This window comes from Nannobrachium achirus (genome assembly GCF_963921795.1).
Source record: "Nannobrachium achirus genome assembly, chromosome: 15".
NCBI lineage: Eukaryota > Metazoa > Chordata > Actinopteri > Myctophiformes > Myctophidae > Nannobrachium > Nannobrachium achirus.
Window position 1 is genome coordinate 34526219 of NC_137822.1, and position 18065 is coordinate 34544283.

At 41.2% G+C, this 18065-nt stretch overlaps 1 protein-coding gene across 1 annotated transcript in view; it reads right to left on the reverse strand.

Moving 5' to 3' along the window:
• The window catches only part of pcsk5a (proprotein convertase subtilisin/kexin type 5a), a gene marked incomplete at its 3' end in the record, with an annotated part of 97072 nt that overhangs the window by 16806 nt on the left and 62201 nt on the right, over positions 1 to 18065 (reverse strand). Inside the window, exons 19-23 of the mRNA XM_080743582.1 lie at positions 4214 to 4414; positions 3550 to 3618; positions 3337 to 3379; positions 2347 to 2489; positions 639 to 839 (exon numbers count right to left, since the gene is read on the reverse strand). Of these exons, the coding sequence (XP_080599708.1) occupies positions 639 to 839; positions 2347 to 2489; positions 3337 to 3379; positions 3550 to 3618; positions 4214 to 4414 (657 nt within the window). The remainder of the gene's footprint in view (positions 1 to 638; positions 840 to 2346; positions 2490 to 3336; positions 3380 to 3549; positions 3619 to 4213; positions 4415 to 18065) is intronic.

Here is an 18065-nt window from a genome sequence, read left to right on the forward strand (position 1 = left end):
TAGTTACTTTGTAGATTGTGATTTTACAAAATATAAATTAACCACTTCAGCCTATTTTTCGTACATTTGAAAATAGCAGACTACAGTACAAGCTCACAATTGTGAGATTATAGATCGGCTATTCTCAAAAGATTTTCATACATTTTGAACTTCAGAAATGGGACATTCTGCATAATGGGTACCTTTACTTTTAGTAATTTTTTTGATGCCGATATACTTTAGTACTTTCACTCAAGTACATTTAGAATTGACTTAAAGGAGTAGTTCACCCCCAAAATGACTTTTTTTCTATTGATTACTAATGCCATGGAGAGTAGATTTTTTTTTAGATATTTTTTGTTTTTTGTCACATTCCAAGACAAAAATTTGATTTGAGTAAATTTATCCCCATTGATTCCGGATGGGGACGCGTTTCGAAACGGGTCCCCATCCGGAATGAATGGGGGTACATTTATTTTTTATCACATTTTTGTCTTGGGAATGCGACAAAAAACTAAAAATATTATTGAACTCTAGTCTCCATGGCGTGACTAATCAATAGAAAAAAAGTCATTTTGGGGGTGAACTAAATGTCTGTACTTTTTATCCACCACAGCCCATGGAACCCCACCCAAATTACACCCCCTGCTGCTGCTCACCACTGCGAAAGGTCCTGACGGGACAGACGTCCTGGTCGGGGACGCACGCTCCGTCGTCCAGCTCCTTGCCCTCCCCACAGGTGACGCAGTCCTCTGCCTCCGGCCCGTCACACGTCACGCAGTCCGAGTGACACAGCTCGCACTCCTGAGTGTCCTCGTCGCCGTAGAAAGCCGGCGGACACTCGGTGACACACTTCCCCTCTGGAACGAAAAGGAACACAATCGTTCTTGTCGGGGTGGAAACCTTGTATGTCCAAAACCGTTCGTTTTGTATTTATCATTTTAAAAAATGATTTAAAGGGGAGAACCACCCATTTTCAAATTGAACTATGTCATTAAATATACCTTCCTCCAGTTCTAGGCAACACCGAAGGGGGTGGACCTTTTTCTTATTTCCACATAACAACTCAAAGATATATTAATGACATAGTTCAATATTTGAAAATGGGTAGTTCTCCCCTTTAAACTAGTGAAAATAGCCGATCTACAAGCACACAACCGTTGTGTGCTTGCTTGTAGATCGGCTACACTAGTTTTGTGCGACAGTCTTATATGATGAGGCAGGGCTTTACTTTACGAAAAAAAACATGCACATTTTAAACTTGGAGATACAAGGTTTCTGCCAGACAGTGATGACATCATATTCTGCAGTCTGAGAAGGAGGCGTCGCACGGTGTGAGCATACAGATACGCAAACTGCAAAAGCCTTTGTGCCTGACTGTGTTTCCACAAACTCTGCATAATATTCCTGCAAAGACACAGACGTTGGCTCAGATTCTTTTGAATGTTAAGTAACTAAGTAGCGATACCACAATGTGGAAACACTGCGTTGTGTCCAGAATTTACTTGAGCGAAAGTGTAAATGAAAGGGATGTGTAGAGTATTTTACAGTTTTGCCAGCTAATCTACAAAATAAAGCAATACAAAAGCACTAAAAGACAAATGCGGGGTCGAACAGGAGAGTTCCATAATGCAGCTTTAAATGTTGGAGTATTTAAACTTTACTAACTGGACACTGGATTGGCAAAAGAAAGAAAGGGAGGCCTAAGATGACATGGCGTATAGGGCGATAGAGAAGGAGCTCTAGCAACACCACTAGCTGGGGGACCATAGAGAAGATGGCCAAGAGGAGAAACGTTGTTACGCATAATGGGGATAAATAAGCAAGCAACTCTAACACTGTGTTTCACAAACCTTTACATATCAAAAGGTTTCCTCTTAACTGACTGTGTACAAATGGAACCACATTTTCAGAAGATGCGAGTGATGTAATTTTTTAGTTGAACCGGACCTTTCCGGCGAAAAGTTTGGTGGTCGGAGACAGTATGGACAGACCTTTAAGTTAACGCATAAGAGCTGGTACTTAAGACAATCAAAATAGAGCCCAGCCCTTGAACTCCATGTTCAAGCCCCAGTCGTATTGTTCATTGCTGAAGTACTCTGAAATTAAGAAGGCCAAACTACAAAAGAACAACAAAAGCACTAAAAGACAAATCCGGGGCAGAACAGTAGAGTTACATAATGAAGCTTTAAATGCTGAGTCCCAGCCCTCCTACATTTCAACGCAGGACTATTTCAACTTTACTAACCAAAGGCTAATGTACAAAAGAAAGCTTCAACATTACTAAGACTACTTGGGTAAATGTACAGTAGTTACTTTACACCACTGCTGCTCATCGGGTTCACAACAAAAGAAAGACGCGCTCACCTGATAAGAAGAGGTCCGACTCACACCAGTAGCACTCGTGTCCGTCACAGCTGACACAGTTGTCGTCACATGGAACACAGGTCATGTCCTCCTCCACGCTGTACGTCTTGGCCGGGCAGTGCTTGTAGCAGCCATCCTGAAAGCTGATAGCAACAATGGGGGGACACTCATTCATATTTAATCCTATGGTGTGGCGTGTCGAAAAACAGACGATCCACGAGCTCACGGCGAGCCGAGATCAGCTATTTTTGACATTCAGGGGACATTAAACCCTAGTCCCATTATTGTAGTTAGTGTTCTTTTTTTCCTTTACAGGTTGAAAACTACGGAAAGCAATGCAGTTGCAGCAGAATTAATTTCATAATGGGTGTATAAGATTTACATTAATTGTGCCAATATGCAAGCATTGACAGTCAACAGTATGCTTGGGATGTATTCATACCAACGACTATGAAACGGTACCCCTTGCCTCCCTGCTTGGCACTCAGCATCAAGGTTTGGATTGGGGGTAAGTACAACCTTGAACCTTGAAGTCCCTTCGACATACTATAGTGTCACGTCCAGTCTTGTACAGTACATCAAGCTGTCTCACGCTACGGAAACAGGAGATGGGCTCCTGATGACCTATGGCCACATGGCTTGAAACCACTGGTTCCCAAGGCTATACCTACTTACTTGCACATTGGCACAGCTAATTCTAAAACACCCTTTATTAATTGTATTAGCTGCAGATGCGTTGCTGACATCATGGCCCTTCTATCATTCTTAAATGTACAGGAAAACAAACTACAAAATCGTCTCAGGGTTTCATGGCCCTATGCATGAATCCCACATACACACAAAACAAGGATTTTGTCACTGCAGCAACAACCATTCACCCCGGCCTAAAATAGCGGTAACACAGCAGTGAACACAGAGAGGTAATAGAGACAAGCGACGTAGGGAAGGCAAGATCACACGCGGCAGGAGAGTGGGGGCACACAGTCTTACTTGTAAAAGCCCTCTTTGCAGGACAGGCAGTGCCTGGGGTTATCTGTTGAACACAGACAGACAAACTCAGCTCTCCCTCCAGGCACAACAACAACTACCAGCAGCCCTTCAACCACCGCATCCACACACCCATTATGCGGAGGAGGTTTGGTCAAGAATCGAGGCCTTGTTCAGCTGTGAAATAGTGTTATTATTTATTCGTCTGTGACTTACACAGCACGCATTTCTTGCAGCCTTCCTCGCAGGCCATGCAGTCATCGTACTCGGGGTCTTCCACTTCACCTGACAGATGGGGGGGGGGGGGGGGGGGGTCAGTTAAAGAGGAGATAAGGACAGGAAAGGACAGTGTGCTTTGAGGATATTATATTGAAATAATAATTAGAAGAAGTAGAAACCGGCCAGGCATCTGCACAAATCTTTTTATATATACAGGTATATGTGGCGGAGAGAGTCACAGCCCCAGCCTGAAGCCTCAAAAAGTCTAGTATCTGCCCTCATTCAATAGGGATATCCCTTTGGAGTAATGATTAAGATATTGGACTTTCACGTGGGAGACCTGGGATCGAAGCTGGTTGGGGAGGTTCGGATCACCTCTGTTACATTGGTGCCGTGACCCGGATCCGGGATTCCACGTAGGAGGAGGTCAAAGGGGGGTGAGTGTGGCGGAGAGAGTCGCAGCCCCAGCATGAAGCCTCAAAAAGTCTAGTATCTGCCCTCATACCATAAGGATATCCCTTTGGAGTAATGGTTAAGATATTGGACTTTCATGTGGGAGACCCAGTTCAAATATGATTATTTTGCGTGTCGCGGCCTGAAAAGGTTGAGAAACCACTGATGCAACAGAGTGTGAATCGGCAGCTTGTTGTTTGTTCCTCACCTTCCCCACACTCCAGCTTGGTGCACGCTCCGCTGGAGAGGTAGTAGGACGAGTTGCAGCGGAGGCAGCGGTCCAGGCCGGTGCACAGCGTGCAGTGTTCAGAGCACGCCTCACAGGTCATCTCCTTGGTGTGGTAGAGGGCTTCAGGACAGGCGTCCACACACTGGCCTTTATGCAGGTAACGCTCCACTCCAAATTTATCTGAGGTAGAAAGAATAATGTTCATTAATCCATTGTAGAAGCGCTAGCCTTCTACAATCTGACCCTGGGGGTCAGATGCCGATCCCAATTTTGGAGAGTCCCTAAAACACAGATTACCGATGTGCCGAGAAAGTGCAAATCTTTCAAATAAAATCTCCTTTAATTGGCCAGTGTCACGCACATTACCCAGCTCGGGTTTTATGCCATGATGATCATCTGTGGGCCAAGAAAGCACCTGTGGGCCCACATACAGGTATTTGATATTTAATTAACGTATACATTTAATAGTAAATTGTCAATGACCACGCGGCCCAGTTCCCCCAAGGGCCAAGGGCTCCTGGCAATGGCCACAATGGTTAATCCAGCCTGAGACCACTTTACTACCTGTCAGAAGAAACTCAAATTATTCTAGCCTTGAAAAAAAAAAAAAAAAAAAAAAAGTAAATGTTAAATAAGAGACAGGTACCAAGAGAGCCTGAGAGCTGGTATAGTGGTCTAATGATTAGTTTTTTAGCTCAGAGGTGCCATGTTCAAACCCCAGTCTTCCAATTATTCAATGATGCACTACTTTGGAATTTTCTATGCAAACATATACATATGTTTAGCCTCCCTGTTACATTCCAATCTACTAGTATTAATATTTTCATATTAATGACACTTACATGTTGTCAGAGTGTTTGATCTCTTAACCTTGAGATTATCAAAGACAAGAGGTTTATCATTTCACTGACAGCTGCACTAACCAGTTGTCTAAAGCACCAGGTCCACTAGGGGCAGACATACAGCTACTTGGTCAGATATGTTAGATTTATACCAAGATCATGGAATCAATGTCATTGGGTATCCAGGTGTCAATCAACTCTAGACAACCTAGCAGGTACAAGAGGGGGGTGGGGCTAAAAGATGCAGGAAGCAAAACAATCCAGTGTGGATGTATCAGCATGTCTGTGTGTTTGGAGCTGGGTTTCACTCAGTATTTCTACCATAACCAGCTGACATTTAATAACTACCAGATGGACTGTGGATGGTCAACTGACACACTATCCTGGAGGAGAAGAGAGTGTGGGAGACATTTTAACAGGTTTCTGAGTGAGTATGGACGCTGTCTGACAACTTCAGCCCTAGAATGGCTGTGATGATATCACTTGTGTCACCGACACAGAAGGGCATAGGAGTGATCTATGGCTTTATACTGTATATGAAATACATACATTAAAGGAATATCACAGCCAATCTAGGACTACAGTGGGACCTTTAACAGTGTTGTGGTGTGAAGTTGTGCAGTAGAGGTAATCAGTGATCAGTGATCAGTTACTGCACACCAGCAGTGGTGGAAAAAGTAGCCTACTCACATTCTATACTTAAGTAAAAGTATCAATACTGCATTTTAGATGTACTCTTTTACAAGTAAAAGTCTGGAATTCAAAATGTACTTGAATAAAAGTATGAAAGTATTGGCGTCAAAATATACTTGACCTTGTAAGTTGTACCAGTGAACTGTACCGTCATGAAACTGTACTTTATTTTCTATGCAAACCTCTAATAAAGTCTTCAATCAAAGTATCAAAAGTAAAAGTACCAAATGTTTGAAAATAGCAGATCTACAAGTTCACAACGCGTTGCGGTGCGACACGTTGTGAGGTTGTAGATCGGCTATTTTCAAATAGCCACGGTAATACATAGGGCTAAAGTGGTTTAAGTATGTTTTATAATATTAGAAAAATGTATATTATATATCTGTAAAGTAACTAGTAACTAAAGTTCTCAAATACATGTAGAATTGTCGGATTGTAAAAGTACAATATTTGGATCAGAGATGTAGCGGAGTAGATGTAAAAGTATTGGAAATTGGAAATACTCAAGTAAAGTACAAATACCTCAAAATTGTACTTAAGTACATTACTTAAGTAAAGTACTTTGCTACTTTACACCACTGCACACCAGAGGATCCAGGTACAGTCAGTCAGTCAGTCAGTCAGTCAGTCAGTCAGTCAGTCAGTCAGTCAGTCAGTCAGTCAGTCAGTCAGTACTGTGTTCTCCTAGCCTGACTGCAAGTGTCAGACTCTTATCACACACTTCGACAGGGGGTGGTGTTGTGCAGTCTGGTTTATTAACCAGGCTAGTGTTCTCCAGCTCACCCAAACTCATCTTGTTGGTAAACTGCTTGCAGGCAGCAGTCTGTCTAAAGTTTTCAGTTTAGAGGAACTGTGAGCATAGACAATACTTTCATTGAGGATAAAAAAGAAAAGAAAAAACTCCAACAAGCAATCAGGAAACAACTGTAGTTTGTGAAGCTAACTACAAAAATAAATGTTCCTTTGGATTGGATGTGTCCTTCATGTTAGAATCATTTTTTGAAATAAAAACAGAGTGATTCACTACTTCTTTCTTACATGTATGATGCTGCTTTAATGATGTTATTGTTTTGCTACTATTGGTTGGTTGAAATGTCACTGATAGGCATTGTCACAATTATGATATAATCGCCATCATAATTGTCTCCATGTTGCAAAAAATATAGCTATGTATATCTGATCTATAAGCTCACAATGCATCGCAATGCGACACGTTGTGAGCTTGTAGATGGGCCATTTTTTGTATGACAATCAATCATCAAGTGAAACACTGATCTAGGATCTGATATTTGACTCCTTATTACCAGTAAGACACCCTAAGGGTGAGAAGCAAGGTTGTGCTGAAACAACAGAGACTGACACAATATATGTCCATATATGGGCATTCCCAGATATGGGCTTAATATTGATGACATCAGGGACCTCCATATATGGGCATAAAAGGGACTGTCTTGGCCACATATGGAGCGTGATGGACTGACTGATGCATGCACGCACTCACATGATCTTCTGGTTTTCATACTACGCCCAAATCAGAGTAAAGCAAGCTCTTGGGCCAGTTAGGGCCTTGGATTGATGACATCGGAAATCTCCATATATGGGCATAAAAGGGATTTTGTTTCTGGGAATGCCCATATATATTTATTTTATCCTTTATTATTATAATAACTAGAGGTTTGCGCCCGCTTCGCCCTTTTTATAATAACCTGACCAATCATGGAAATTGGCCCACTTATAGTCTGGTCAAAGTGTCATGTGAAGCCACCAATCCTCAAGCTTATCGGACATATGCCCGTTTGTGTCCATCTATGCCCATCTGGCATATGCTATGCTACGGGCATAGACGGCCACTCTCATGGCCCTTATACTGTATGCATCAATATTATGACATCGCCCTTTACGTTTATATCAGGTCACACTTATTGATGGTGACATCACCAAGACTGCTGGTCCATACATACAATATATTGTATGCCCATACATGGAGATCCCTATCTGAACCAGCCACACAGATATGGGCCATGTCTTGGCCATCTGGCCAGTGATATATATCGATGACATCAGGGATCTTCATATATGGGGGAATACCCATATATGGACTTTTACATAGGTGATGTCACCTGTGATATCACCTGTGATGTCACAGTGACAAGGGAACCAACCCATAGACTGTAAAAATGTGTACTTACTTACTGACTGACTGACACAGACAGACAGACAGGCGAAGACAAGCTGCGACATTTCTCATGGTAAACTGAGGACCTTCGGTCGCAATTAGTGAATTGTAACCGTTTCTCTCTCCACTCCTCTACCACTCAGGTTGAAGAGTGCATCGCTGCATGTCTGGCTGACATCTCACAGTGGATGTTTTCTTTTCACCACCTCAAGCTGAACCCAGACAAAACTGAGCTTCTCTTCTTCCCAGGTAAGTCCTGCCCCATGCAGGATCTCACTGTTTCCATCTCTGGTGACTTCCGTTCCAACAACATTCAAGGCACACATCAAGGGTTCCCTGACTTTTCAGGCTGCAAACCTCAAATAATCAACTGGGGCCCCCACCACCCTGACAAGCACTTGGAATTGCAGGTATTACATTTAGTTTGACTCGGTTCCACAGATAAATATTGTGAAAATAGCCAATCTACAAGCTCACTTGTATTATGCCAGCTAACTAGAGGCAGCGCTTTCGTCCTACTTCTCCCGCCTAATACTCCACGCTGACAGGTGTGTTCATGCAGACGCTCGGCAAAGACGGATGCACCGCTTTGGATTCAGTAACATTGTAAGGTTCAGACCCTTCCTCACCCAGGAGTCAGCCCAGCTGACCAGCTCCTTATCCAGACCTCAATCTTATCAAAACTACTGCTAGTGTAACTCTCTCCTCACTGGCCCAGCATGTTTGTGCACTGAAACCCCAGCAAATGCAGCATGCCTGGTCTCCAACCAGCCAAAGTTTTCACTCTAGGACAACATCCGGTACAACGCTCCACACGTCCCAGACTCCTCTCCCTGTCCTGGCTCACAAACTGTGAAACTACAGTAACTCCCCATTGCAGTTAGAACCGCAGAATCACTCCTGACTTTCCATCGTAGTCTGAAGACTCATCTTCACATTCTTCAGACTCCACCTCAGCCTGTAACTAGGGGTGGGCAATATAGTGATAAATATTGTTGAGATGATACAATATTTCCACAATATTGCATTTCAGAGATATTGTACCGGTATATATTGTGATACAATGAGGGAGCCTTATCCACAAGTTTCCGCGGGAGTTTACTGGAGACTATCGGGACCAAACTTCCGGGTTTAACAGCAGACATACAAGCTCACGTCGCGTCGCAGATGCAACTCGTTGTGAGCTTGTAAATCGGCGTCGGAAGCTCGGTGCAGACGTCTGCGCAATGCACTATGGGGCGTTGGAAACTCGTGGATAGAAAATCCGGTTGAATTGTTAATACAGAGATTCATTGCAGAAAACATTTAAACCTACATTTTGGTCTTAATCAAACTTATAAAATGTCAAGGTCTCTCGTTAACTTTGACAGTATAAAAATGAAACCAAATGGACCTATAAGTGTCCATTTGGTTTAATTTGTACACTGTCAGAGTTACATACTTGTAAGGGTCAATTTAGACCTCCCCAAAAGGAACCCAGAGAGTCCCTGGACCCCACTTTGAGGACCACTGGTCCAAATGGTCTGTTACTCCTTTTTCTTTTAGTTTGTTACCTCGTAGATGGTTGTATCGTTAAGTAAATTGAAAAATAACCATAAAAACCAACATGAAAAATAATCATAATGAGATTGTGTATTGTGATACAGCTTGGAAGAATATTGTGATATTGTATTTTTCCATATCGCACACCCCTACCCGTAACACTTCACTCTCCCCATAACCCTTAACTCTGTGTTTCCACCATAACAGCTGACATTAGTGACTACAGAGTGGGCTGTGGCTGCTCCACTAACACATTAGTGACTACTATAAAAACTGGTCAAACATTGGCCAAATTGTCAAATAATATAAGAAAGAGGCAAACATTTTGAAAATATCCAATCTACAAGCTCACAATCCCTCTCAGCATGTTGAGCTTGTCGATCAGCTATTTTTCACAATATTTAATATCTGTGGAGTCAAACTAAATGTAATGCTTCAACTCCTGCAATTCCAAGTGCTTGTCAGGGTGGGGGGTCCCCAGTTCAAATATGATTATTTTGGGGGTCGCGGTTGAGAACCACTGGACTAACAAACTAGCCTGGAGGAGAAGAGAGCGTGTCCCTTCCACATTGTGCTGGATTGATGTTAGTGACTGACCTAGATATGACGGCCATGCAGATGTACATATATGCTGGTCATTCTTGTTTTTGTTACTTAGGCTTGTTTTTCTTGACCACAATGTTAACATTGTAATTTAGAAAGAATGTTATTCAGACTGATGCTAGGTTCATTGTTTACCTGCTATCCCACAGTTTCAGTGTACAGATCAAACCTTCTGATGAATTTTTCATAGACTTGTTTGACAGCACTGTCATCGTTGTTGTGTTGGATTCATGTTCATATGTATTTCCAGACATTTAACATGACCTTTGGCTACTTGTATTGGTTTATTGGTTACGACATTGGTTTTCCCCTCTTCACCAAATCACTGCTACGTGTTGTGAGCTTGTAAATCGGCTATTTTTGGCGAATGTTCGCACTAGAATAGAGATGCTGGTTAAGTTATTAAGTGGATAATGTAAAAAATTAAACAAAAGGGGTTCCTATATTGTTTGTGACCCTATAGTTTACTGAGGCACTATACTTTCTCTCTGCATTCTATGTAGGCCTACAGTATGTGTTTACCTTGCTTAATGTAAGTCACTCTGAATGGAAGAGTGTCTGCTAAATGCATTCATTGTAATGTCACTGATGTAGGTTTTAATCTATTGTTTGATTGGGATGTTATTTATCAGTGGTGTAGCGTTACGGCCCCAGACTAGTGCAGATGGGACAGATGTTGTTTATAAGCTCCAACATCTGGCTTTGTCCGGGCTCTGAAGCGTGGCATACATCTGGCCTACATCTTGACACAAACGCTCAATGTGTGTTGTACGCCCAGGGTCACATTGGCCAAGCTTTGTGGGACACTTCATGAAATGAACTCATAAATGGCACCACTCACTTCACACTGTGTGTGCATGTGTGCGTGCAGCTCAAACTTTGCTTGTCTCCCAGTAGGTCAAGGAAGAACCTCTGCCCCAAATTGAGCATCATTTTGTTATCAGATTATTTTACTAAAACAAAGTAAAACCATGGCTGTGAGTGTTCTAGGGTATATGCTGTATAGCAAATGGCAGCAAGTAACTGATTATAATTGACCGTGACTTATAACTTCTTTCAACACAGGCGTACTTTAGAGTTACAATCTGAATCACTCACACAGGGCCGTTCTCCTCCCATTAAGATTTGAGGCTGATTTTAGACCTCCTAAATCAGGGGTGTCCAAACCTTTTTCAAAGGGGGCCACATTAGAAAATATGAAAACACCAAAGGGCCGACTATATCTCCTGACAAAATGTGCTTTTGGTCGGACCATATGTCAATTTCTTGATTTAACTATCATCATCAATATTTAATATCAATGGTCTTTTGGGTCAGGTGTGTGCTCTGAACAAAACACAAATAACTCCAAACATAACCAGGCGTGCAAGGTAAAAGAAAATCAACAAAGTAGCCTTTCTTTGACCCCTTCAGATTGAGACAGGGAACAAGGAATCCTGAGTAATTATACTGTAAAATGTGTCCTTGGGTGGATTATAGATATAACTGTCTATAGCTATAGTATCTGATCATTATTATACTGTTGAAATGAATTGATTATAAATATAACTTTGCATCAGTTAATGACCTTTGTGTTTGACTTTCAGGGTGGATCCACTGTTGAGGGAGTGGATCAGGATCCTGATGCAGAGAACTCCACCTTCTCTATGAGATCACAACATGTTAGAGTGTTACCAGAGGGTAAGAATGTAACCTTCTCTAGTAGACCACACCATGTTAGAGTGTTACCAGATGGTATAACCCACACACCATACAAAGTTACCCTCTCTATGAGACCACACCATGTTAGAGTGTTACCAGAGGGTAATAATTTAACCCACACACCATACAAATATCATAGGGCCTAACATCAAAGGGCCATTCACACTATAACTATGACTATATGGTTCACTATTGTATTTCATAGTGCTCAGTGTGAACTGTGAACTGCCCTTAACACCTTCTAAGCCAAGGGGAGCCCCTTAATGTTAAAACCGTACTATATCGCACATCCCCCCAGGGACTCTCAGCCACGTCGTACATTCCCGGACTTTGTCTTTAAAACCGGAATAAAAGCTTTTGATCCGAAAATCGGCGATCGTCTAACCTTCCCTAGTCACCACTCGTGCACTGATAGCTCATGCAGACCGTGCATGAAGCAGAGGTGACGTCAGCGCCTCTCCTTCTCCAAGGCACCTTCCACCCATCCGTTTACTGTCTACACACTCGAGCTCCTCCTGCAGCCATGCTTGGGGCTATGCTAGCGAAACTTTTCAGTTCTGTTCTTCAGTCACACATGGACTATTTGCGGGGACATTTACGTGAAAGGATCGCGCACGCGAAACGCACGGGGACATCGACGATCGGCCAAAACCCCCATTCTATCCCAACGGAAATCGAGAAAATCATGGTGAGTTACTGGCCTGGGGGAAAAAAAAAAAGAAAAAACAGCGGCGCTGTTCAAGATGGAGGGGCTGCGGGGTCATGTTTATAAACATAATATTATGTCTCAGATCACAATACAATAATAGAAATGTCACGGCTAATCTACCAACCACCATTCTATTTCGGACGTCAAGGTGTTAACACCACAAAACAACACTATTTGGGACATTGAAAACAGGTTCTATACACCCATATTGTTAATGTTATTTTAATTGAATCGTTAATTGGAAATGTTATTGATTTTGTTTTCCTGTAATAATTATATCTGCTCTCCTCCCAACAGATACACACACACACACACACACACACACACACACACACACACACACACACACACACACACACACACAACTCAATGGAAATCCTTTTGACAGGCGTTTATTTATATAAATTTGTGTCAATAAAGAAATTAAATCAAAACCCACCTTGTCGTGTTTTTTGACGACATAGGGTTAGTTAGGTTCATGTTTTTGATAGTATTATTACAGTATGTTGTCATAGGATATATCGTGTCCTATGATATGAGTTTTATTTACTACAGTATATAGAGGTGTGTGACATCATCATCATACCCAGAAGTTATGCGGGAACGCCTATTGAGTGGCAAAAACTACTTTCTGGCCTTGACAGCCCATACATCTAAACAGAAAGGTCCTATCTGATTGCATTAAACAATGTTAAACAACTTACTTTGCCACTCACATTGACACTCGTTTGCCACTCAATTTGCCATTCACTTTATGCATGCGCATAGCCTTTATTAATGGTTGAGGTGAGGTTTTTATGTTGTAACAAAGACATGGAATGGAGGTTGGAATCTATTTTATGTAAAGTGGTTGGAATCTATTTTATGTAAGTTTCAAGTCAAACAGGCAGAATGCTGTCAAAAAATCAGTTAAAAAACTGAATGCAGTTGATAACTATGTGTCTCAGCTTATAATTGTTCATTAATGTGATATGCTGCATGCCATGACTGATATTTTTCAGTTAAACATGTACGTTTGGCTTTGGGTGTAGTACGACGCCGTCTGAAACCTTATAGCCATTAATTATTTTAATGTAAGCTAATCTTTTTGATTAGAAAATAACTTTTCTATTTTTGGTAATGTATCAAATTACTTATATATAAATGGTAAATGGTGCATTTATATAGCACCTTTCTCCAATGAGCTTTATGATGGAAAAAACAGAACACCACATTAAATATGCGAATATTTAAATATTTGTATGTTTTTAACTGCCGTCTCTTGCTTCGACTTCAAATATGACCCAAAATATAAGTTCAGTGTGAAAGACCTGGTGGTATAAAGGTAACACACAGGACTTATAAGCAGAAGGTTGGGGGTTTGAATCCAGGCTACACCAGTTCCTATTTTTTGGCCATAAGAAGAGTCGGATGGATTTAGCCCGCCTGCCTCAGGTGGTAGAGGGAGGGGCTTAAAATTTAAATAAAATTTAAATATTTGTTTTGTTACTTCTCCCTTTATTCTCTGCCTCCCTTTCTCTTCTCTGCCGCGCTTGCTCTTCTCCCTTTTGTTGCCGCCCATCTTGAGACGTTGCTTTTGGAATCTTGTTAGTGTTGTACATCTTACATTCTGATGTTTACTGTCTTTTCCCATCTTTCGGGGGTTGCATTTTGGGAATATCCATTGTGCCATCTTTTGGGGTTTTCTGATGTTTACTGTCTACTACCATCTTTCGGGGTTTGCATTGTGCCATCTTTCGGGGTTTTATTTATTTTTCCCTTGTATCATCTTTCGGGGTTGTTCCTTTAACCATCTTTCAGACTGTTCATTCACCATTGCAGGTGTTGTTCCTTGAACCATCTTTCAGACTGCTCCTTCACCATTGGTGAGGTTTGAACTTGCAGTCTTTGAACTCTGAGGCAATTTTCTTAACCACTGCCCTACTGTGGTTCTTACTTAATCTGTTCTCTTGCAAGCTTTTAAGTGAAAGATCAGAGGTAAAGGTACAAGAGCCAAGTAAGACTTCGGAAAACCCCTATTCTGGGTTCGAACTAGGAACCTTCTGCTTGTAAGTCCTGTATCTTTTCCACTGCACCACCATGGCTCAAGTAGCAATGGTTCTCTTACACAACTTTAATTGAAGATTAGTTAAAGGTATAGGAGCCGGTTAAAATTTTGAGCAACATCCTTCCCAGGTTTGAACTAATGACCTTATGGGCACAAGACTTATAAGTTCTGTATCTTTTCCACTGCACCACCATGGCTCTAGTAGCAATGGTTCTCTTACACAATTTTAAGTGAAGATTAGTTAAAGGTATAGGAGCCGGTTAAAATTTTGAGCAATATCCTTCCCAGGTTTGAACTGATGACCTTCTGGGCACAAGGCCTTTACCTTAACCACTACTCCATGAGGTTTGCTTGGTTTCAGTTCTCTTGCACATTTTCACTAAAGGATTAGATAAAGGTGCAAGAGTAAGATAAAAGTTGACAGAATCCCTTTCTGGAGTCGTACCAGAACCCTTTGGGTTACCAGTCAGGGATCTTACCACTGCGCCACTGGAATTATTAATGTGTTTCTTTCAAAATTACATAAAGGTAAAATAACTAGATAAAATATGGAGAAAATTCCTGGCTGGTTTTGAACCCATAACCCTGTACTTATAAGGGCTGCGGCTTAACCGCTAGTCTACTGAATTTGACATGATATCTTTCCAATTTTGTAGCTTTTAATGAAAGATTAAGTTGCTAGAGCCAGACAAAACATGGGAAATGTTCTTGCTGGTTTCAAATCAATCATCCTGATTGCAAGCCCTGTATCTTAGCCACTGCATCAAAAATCTGGGCAAAAAGAGGAAATAAAGAATGATAAAATAAACAATTGTTTTTGCTTGTGGTAATGCTGGTTCAAACTTGAAAAATACACCTAGTGGATTTGAACCCACGACCTCCAGATGGTAAGACATGAACTTTAACCACTGCTCCACCAAGGTTCATGCTGCTTTGCTCTCTTTGGCTTTTTCTTGATTCAAAAAATTAGACAAGGGTAAAAGAGGCAGGTAAAACTAAACTAAAGATCCTTACTGGGAATGAACCAACAACCTTGTGGCAGTAAGTCCCATTTCATAACCATTACTCCATCAAGGTTAACACTTCGTGGTTTCTCTTGCATGTTTTTCAAAACAAGATTAGATAAAGGTGCACAAGTAATGTAAACGATGGCAGATATGCGGGGTTTGAACCAAGGGCTTAAAAGCTGCAAATTCCATGTCTTCATGTCTTTACCACTGCACCAACTGTAGTTTGTACTTACACTGTTCTCTTGTGTGTAGTTCACTGTAAGTTTAGATAAATGTAAAAGATCCAGGTAAAAGTTGGAGATCTGTCACTACTGGTATTGAACTCACTATCCTCTATACCAAAGGCCTGTAGCTGAACCACTATACCACTGAAGTTATTACTTCACTGAGTCTATGTTGATATCTTACTAAAAGATTGGGTTTTAAGAGCCAGGTAAAACTTGGGAAAATGTTCTTGCTGGTTTCAAACCAAGAACATACTGATTGCAAGCCCTATATCTTAACCACTGCTTTAGAAGAAAAGAAAAGAAAAGGAAATCGTTCTGCTTGTGGTAGTTCCAGTTTGAACTTGGAAAAACATGCTCAGTGGATTTGAACCTAGAACCACCATCATATAAGACTTATATCTTAACCACTACTCCACCATGATTCCTGATGATTCTGTTCTCTTGCACGTTCTTCAATAAAATATTAGATAAAGGTAAAGAGTCATGTAAAATGATTAGAACTACTCTTGCTGGGATTGAACGGGGAACCTCCTGGCAATAAGGACCATATCATAACCATGACTACTCGGGAGGTTAACTCTGAAAGTACTCTTATACATTTTTAAAGGGGCCCCACCATGCATTTCAAATGACATATTTCATATTAACATAAGTCCATAACACAATTGTATACAGGTTTTTGTCTAAACAACCACTCAGATATTTGATTTTCATATTCTGTCTGTCTCTAATTCCAAGCCATATCAGATGCATTACCAAAATGCCCTTTGTTGGAAGCAAGGCACTCTTTAGGTTAAAATTTGAATGCTAAAAGAAGATTAGCATAATGTCTTAAAGTCCATCCATTCAAGACAATTTTAGTACCACTTTACTTCATGGTTCCACCTCATATAACATAGCCTCCCAAAAAGTACCACCCCCTTCTCGAGGGGGCCCAATAGGAAATAAGCCCCTTTGTGACATAAACAAGAACTCAATTTCAAAAGAGTACTGACACGCCCATTTAGATAATCACAGAAATGAAAGGCAAGGTTTAGAGTTAATGAATGGGTTTTTTTGGGGGGGCTGGAAGAGACAGGAAAAAAAAATGATCTATGCAAGGTCTTCAGAATTGCAAGCTCTAGATCTTTACCACTGCACCAACTGTAGGCCTAGTTCATACTCATGATTTGTACTCATGGTTCTGTTGTGTGTTCTGCAGTATAATATTAGATAAAGCCAGGTAAAAGATCCAGGTAAAAGTTAGAGACAATTCAATGCAATTTTTGTACTCAGAACCTAATATACTCAAGGACTGGTTCCATTGAAGTTATGACTTTACTTTGTAGTTTTAGCAAAAAATGGGTTACACTTACAAGAGCCAGGTAAAACTAGGGAAAATGTTCCTGCTGGTTTGCTAATTCTATGCCTTTACCACTGCATCACCTGTAGTTTGTATTTCATGTGTTCTCATGCTCTTCAGTGTAAGATGAGTAAAAGAGCCAGGTAAAAGTTAGAGAAAACTTGACGCTGGATTTGAACTCAGAACACTCTATGTGCAAGGACTGTATCTTAATTTTGCACTTTTTAGTTAAATATTACACAGTTAAAAACATTACACATAAGCTACTTAATACAATTATGTTTTGATTGATTGATTGAAGAATTTATTAGAAGTTTGCAATAGAAAAAAGTACAGTTTCATGACAGTACAAATCACTGGTACAAGGTCAACTAAAAGGAGATCCTAGAAAGCCGAGGCTTATTTCCACAGGAACCACACTTTAAGTATCTCATATAACATTGAAAGACAGACGGATAGAACATAGTACTTTATCTAGGATAATATCAGTTTCAAAAGCATAACATCAAATACAAAAGGCAGAATACAAAGAAAAAGGGGGGGGGGAGCATGGGGGCTTAGTCTATTTACAAGTCACGGGTAGCTGCTGTCTGAAGGTGACTTTTCATACCAATTTTGAAGGAGGCTAGGGATTTGCTCTCCTTTAGGGCTTGTGGAAGGGCGTTCCACATGTTGATGGTATAGCAGGAGAACGAGTTAGCGCCTTGTTTAGTGTTAAATCTACGCTGATGATGATTAGTGGAGCTGCCTCTGGTGTTATGATCGTGAACATCCTTGACCTTTAAGAAGTAGTTTGTCAGGTACATGGGAATCTTGGAGGTGTAGTGTATCTTGTACACCAGGCCCATTGCAAGATGCTGTACTCTGTCAGCTACTTTGAGCCACCCCACGCTTTCGTGGTGATGCTCGGTAAGGTGGGTCAGAGGAGGGAGACCAAGC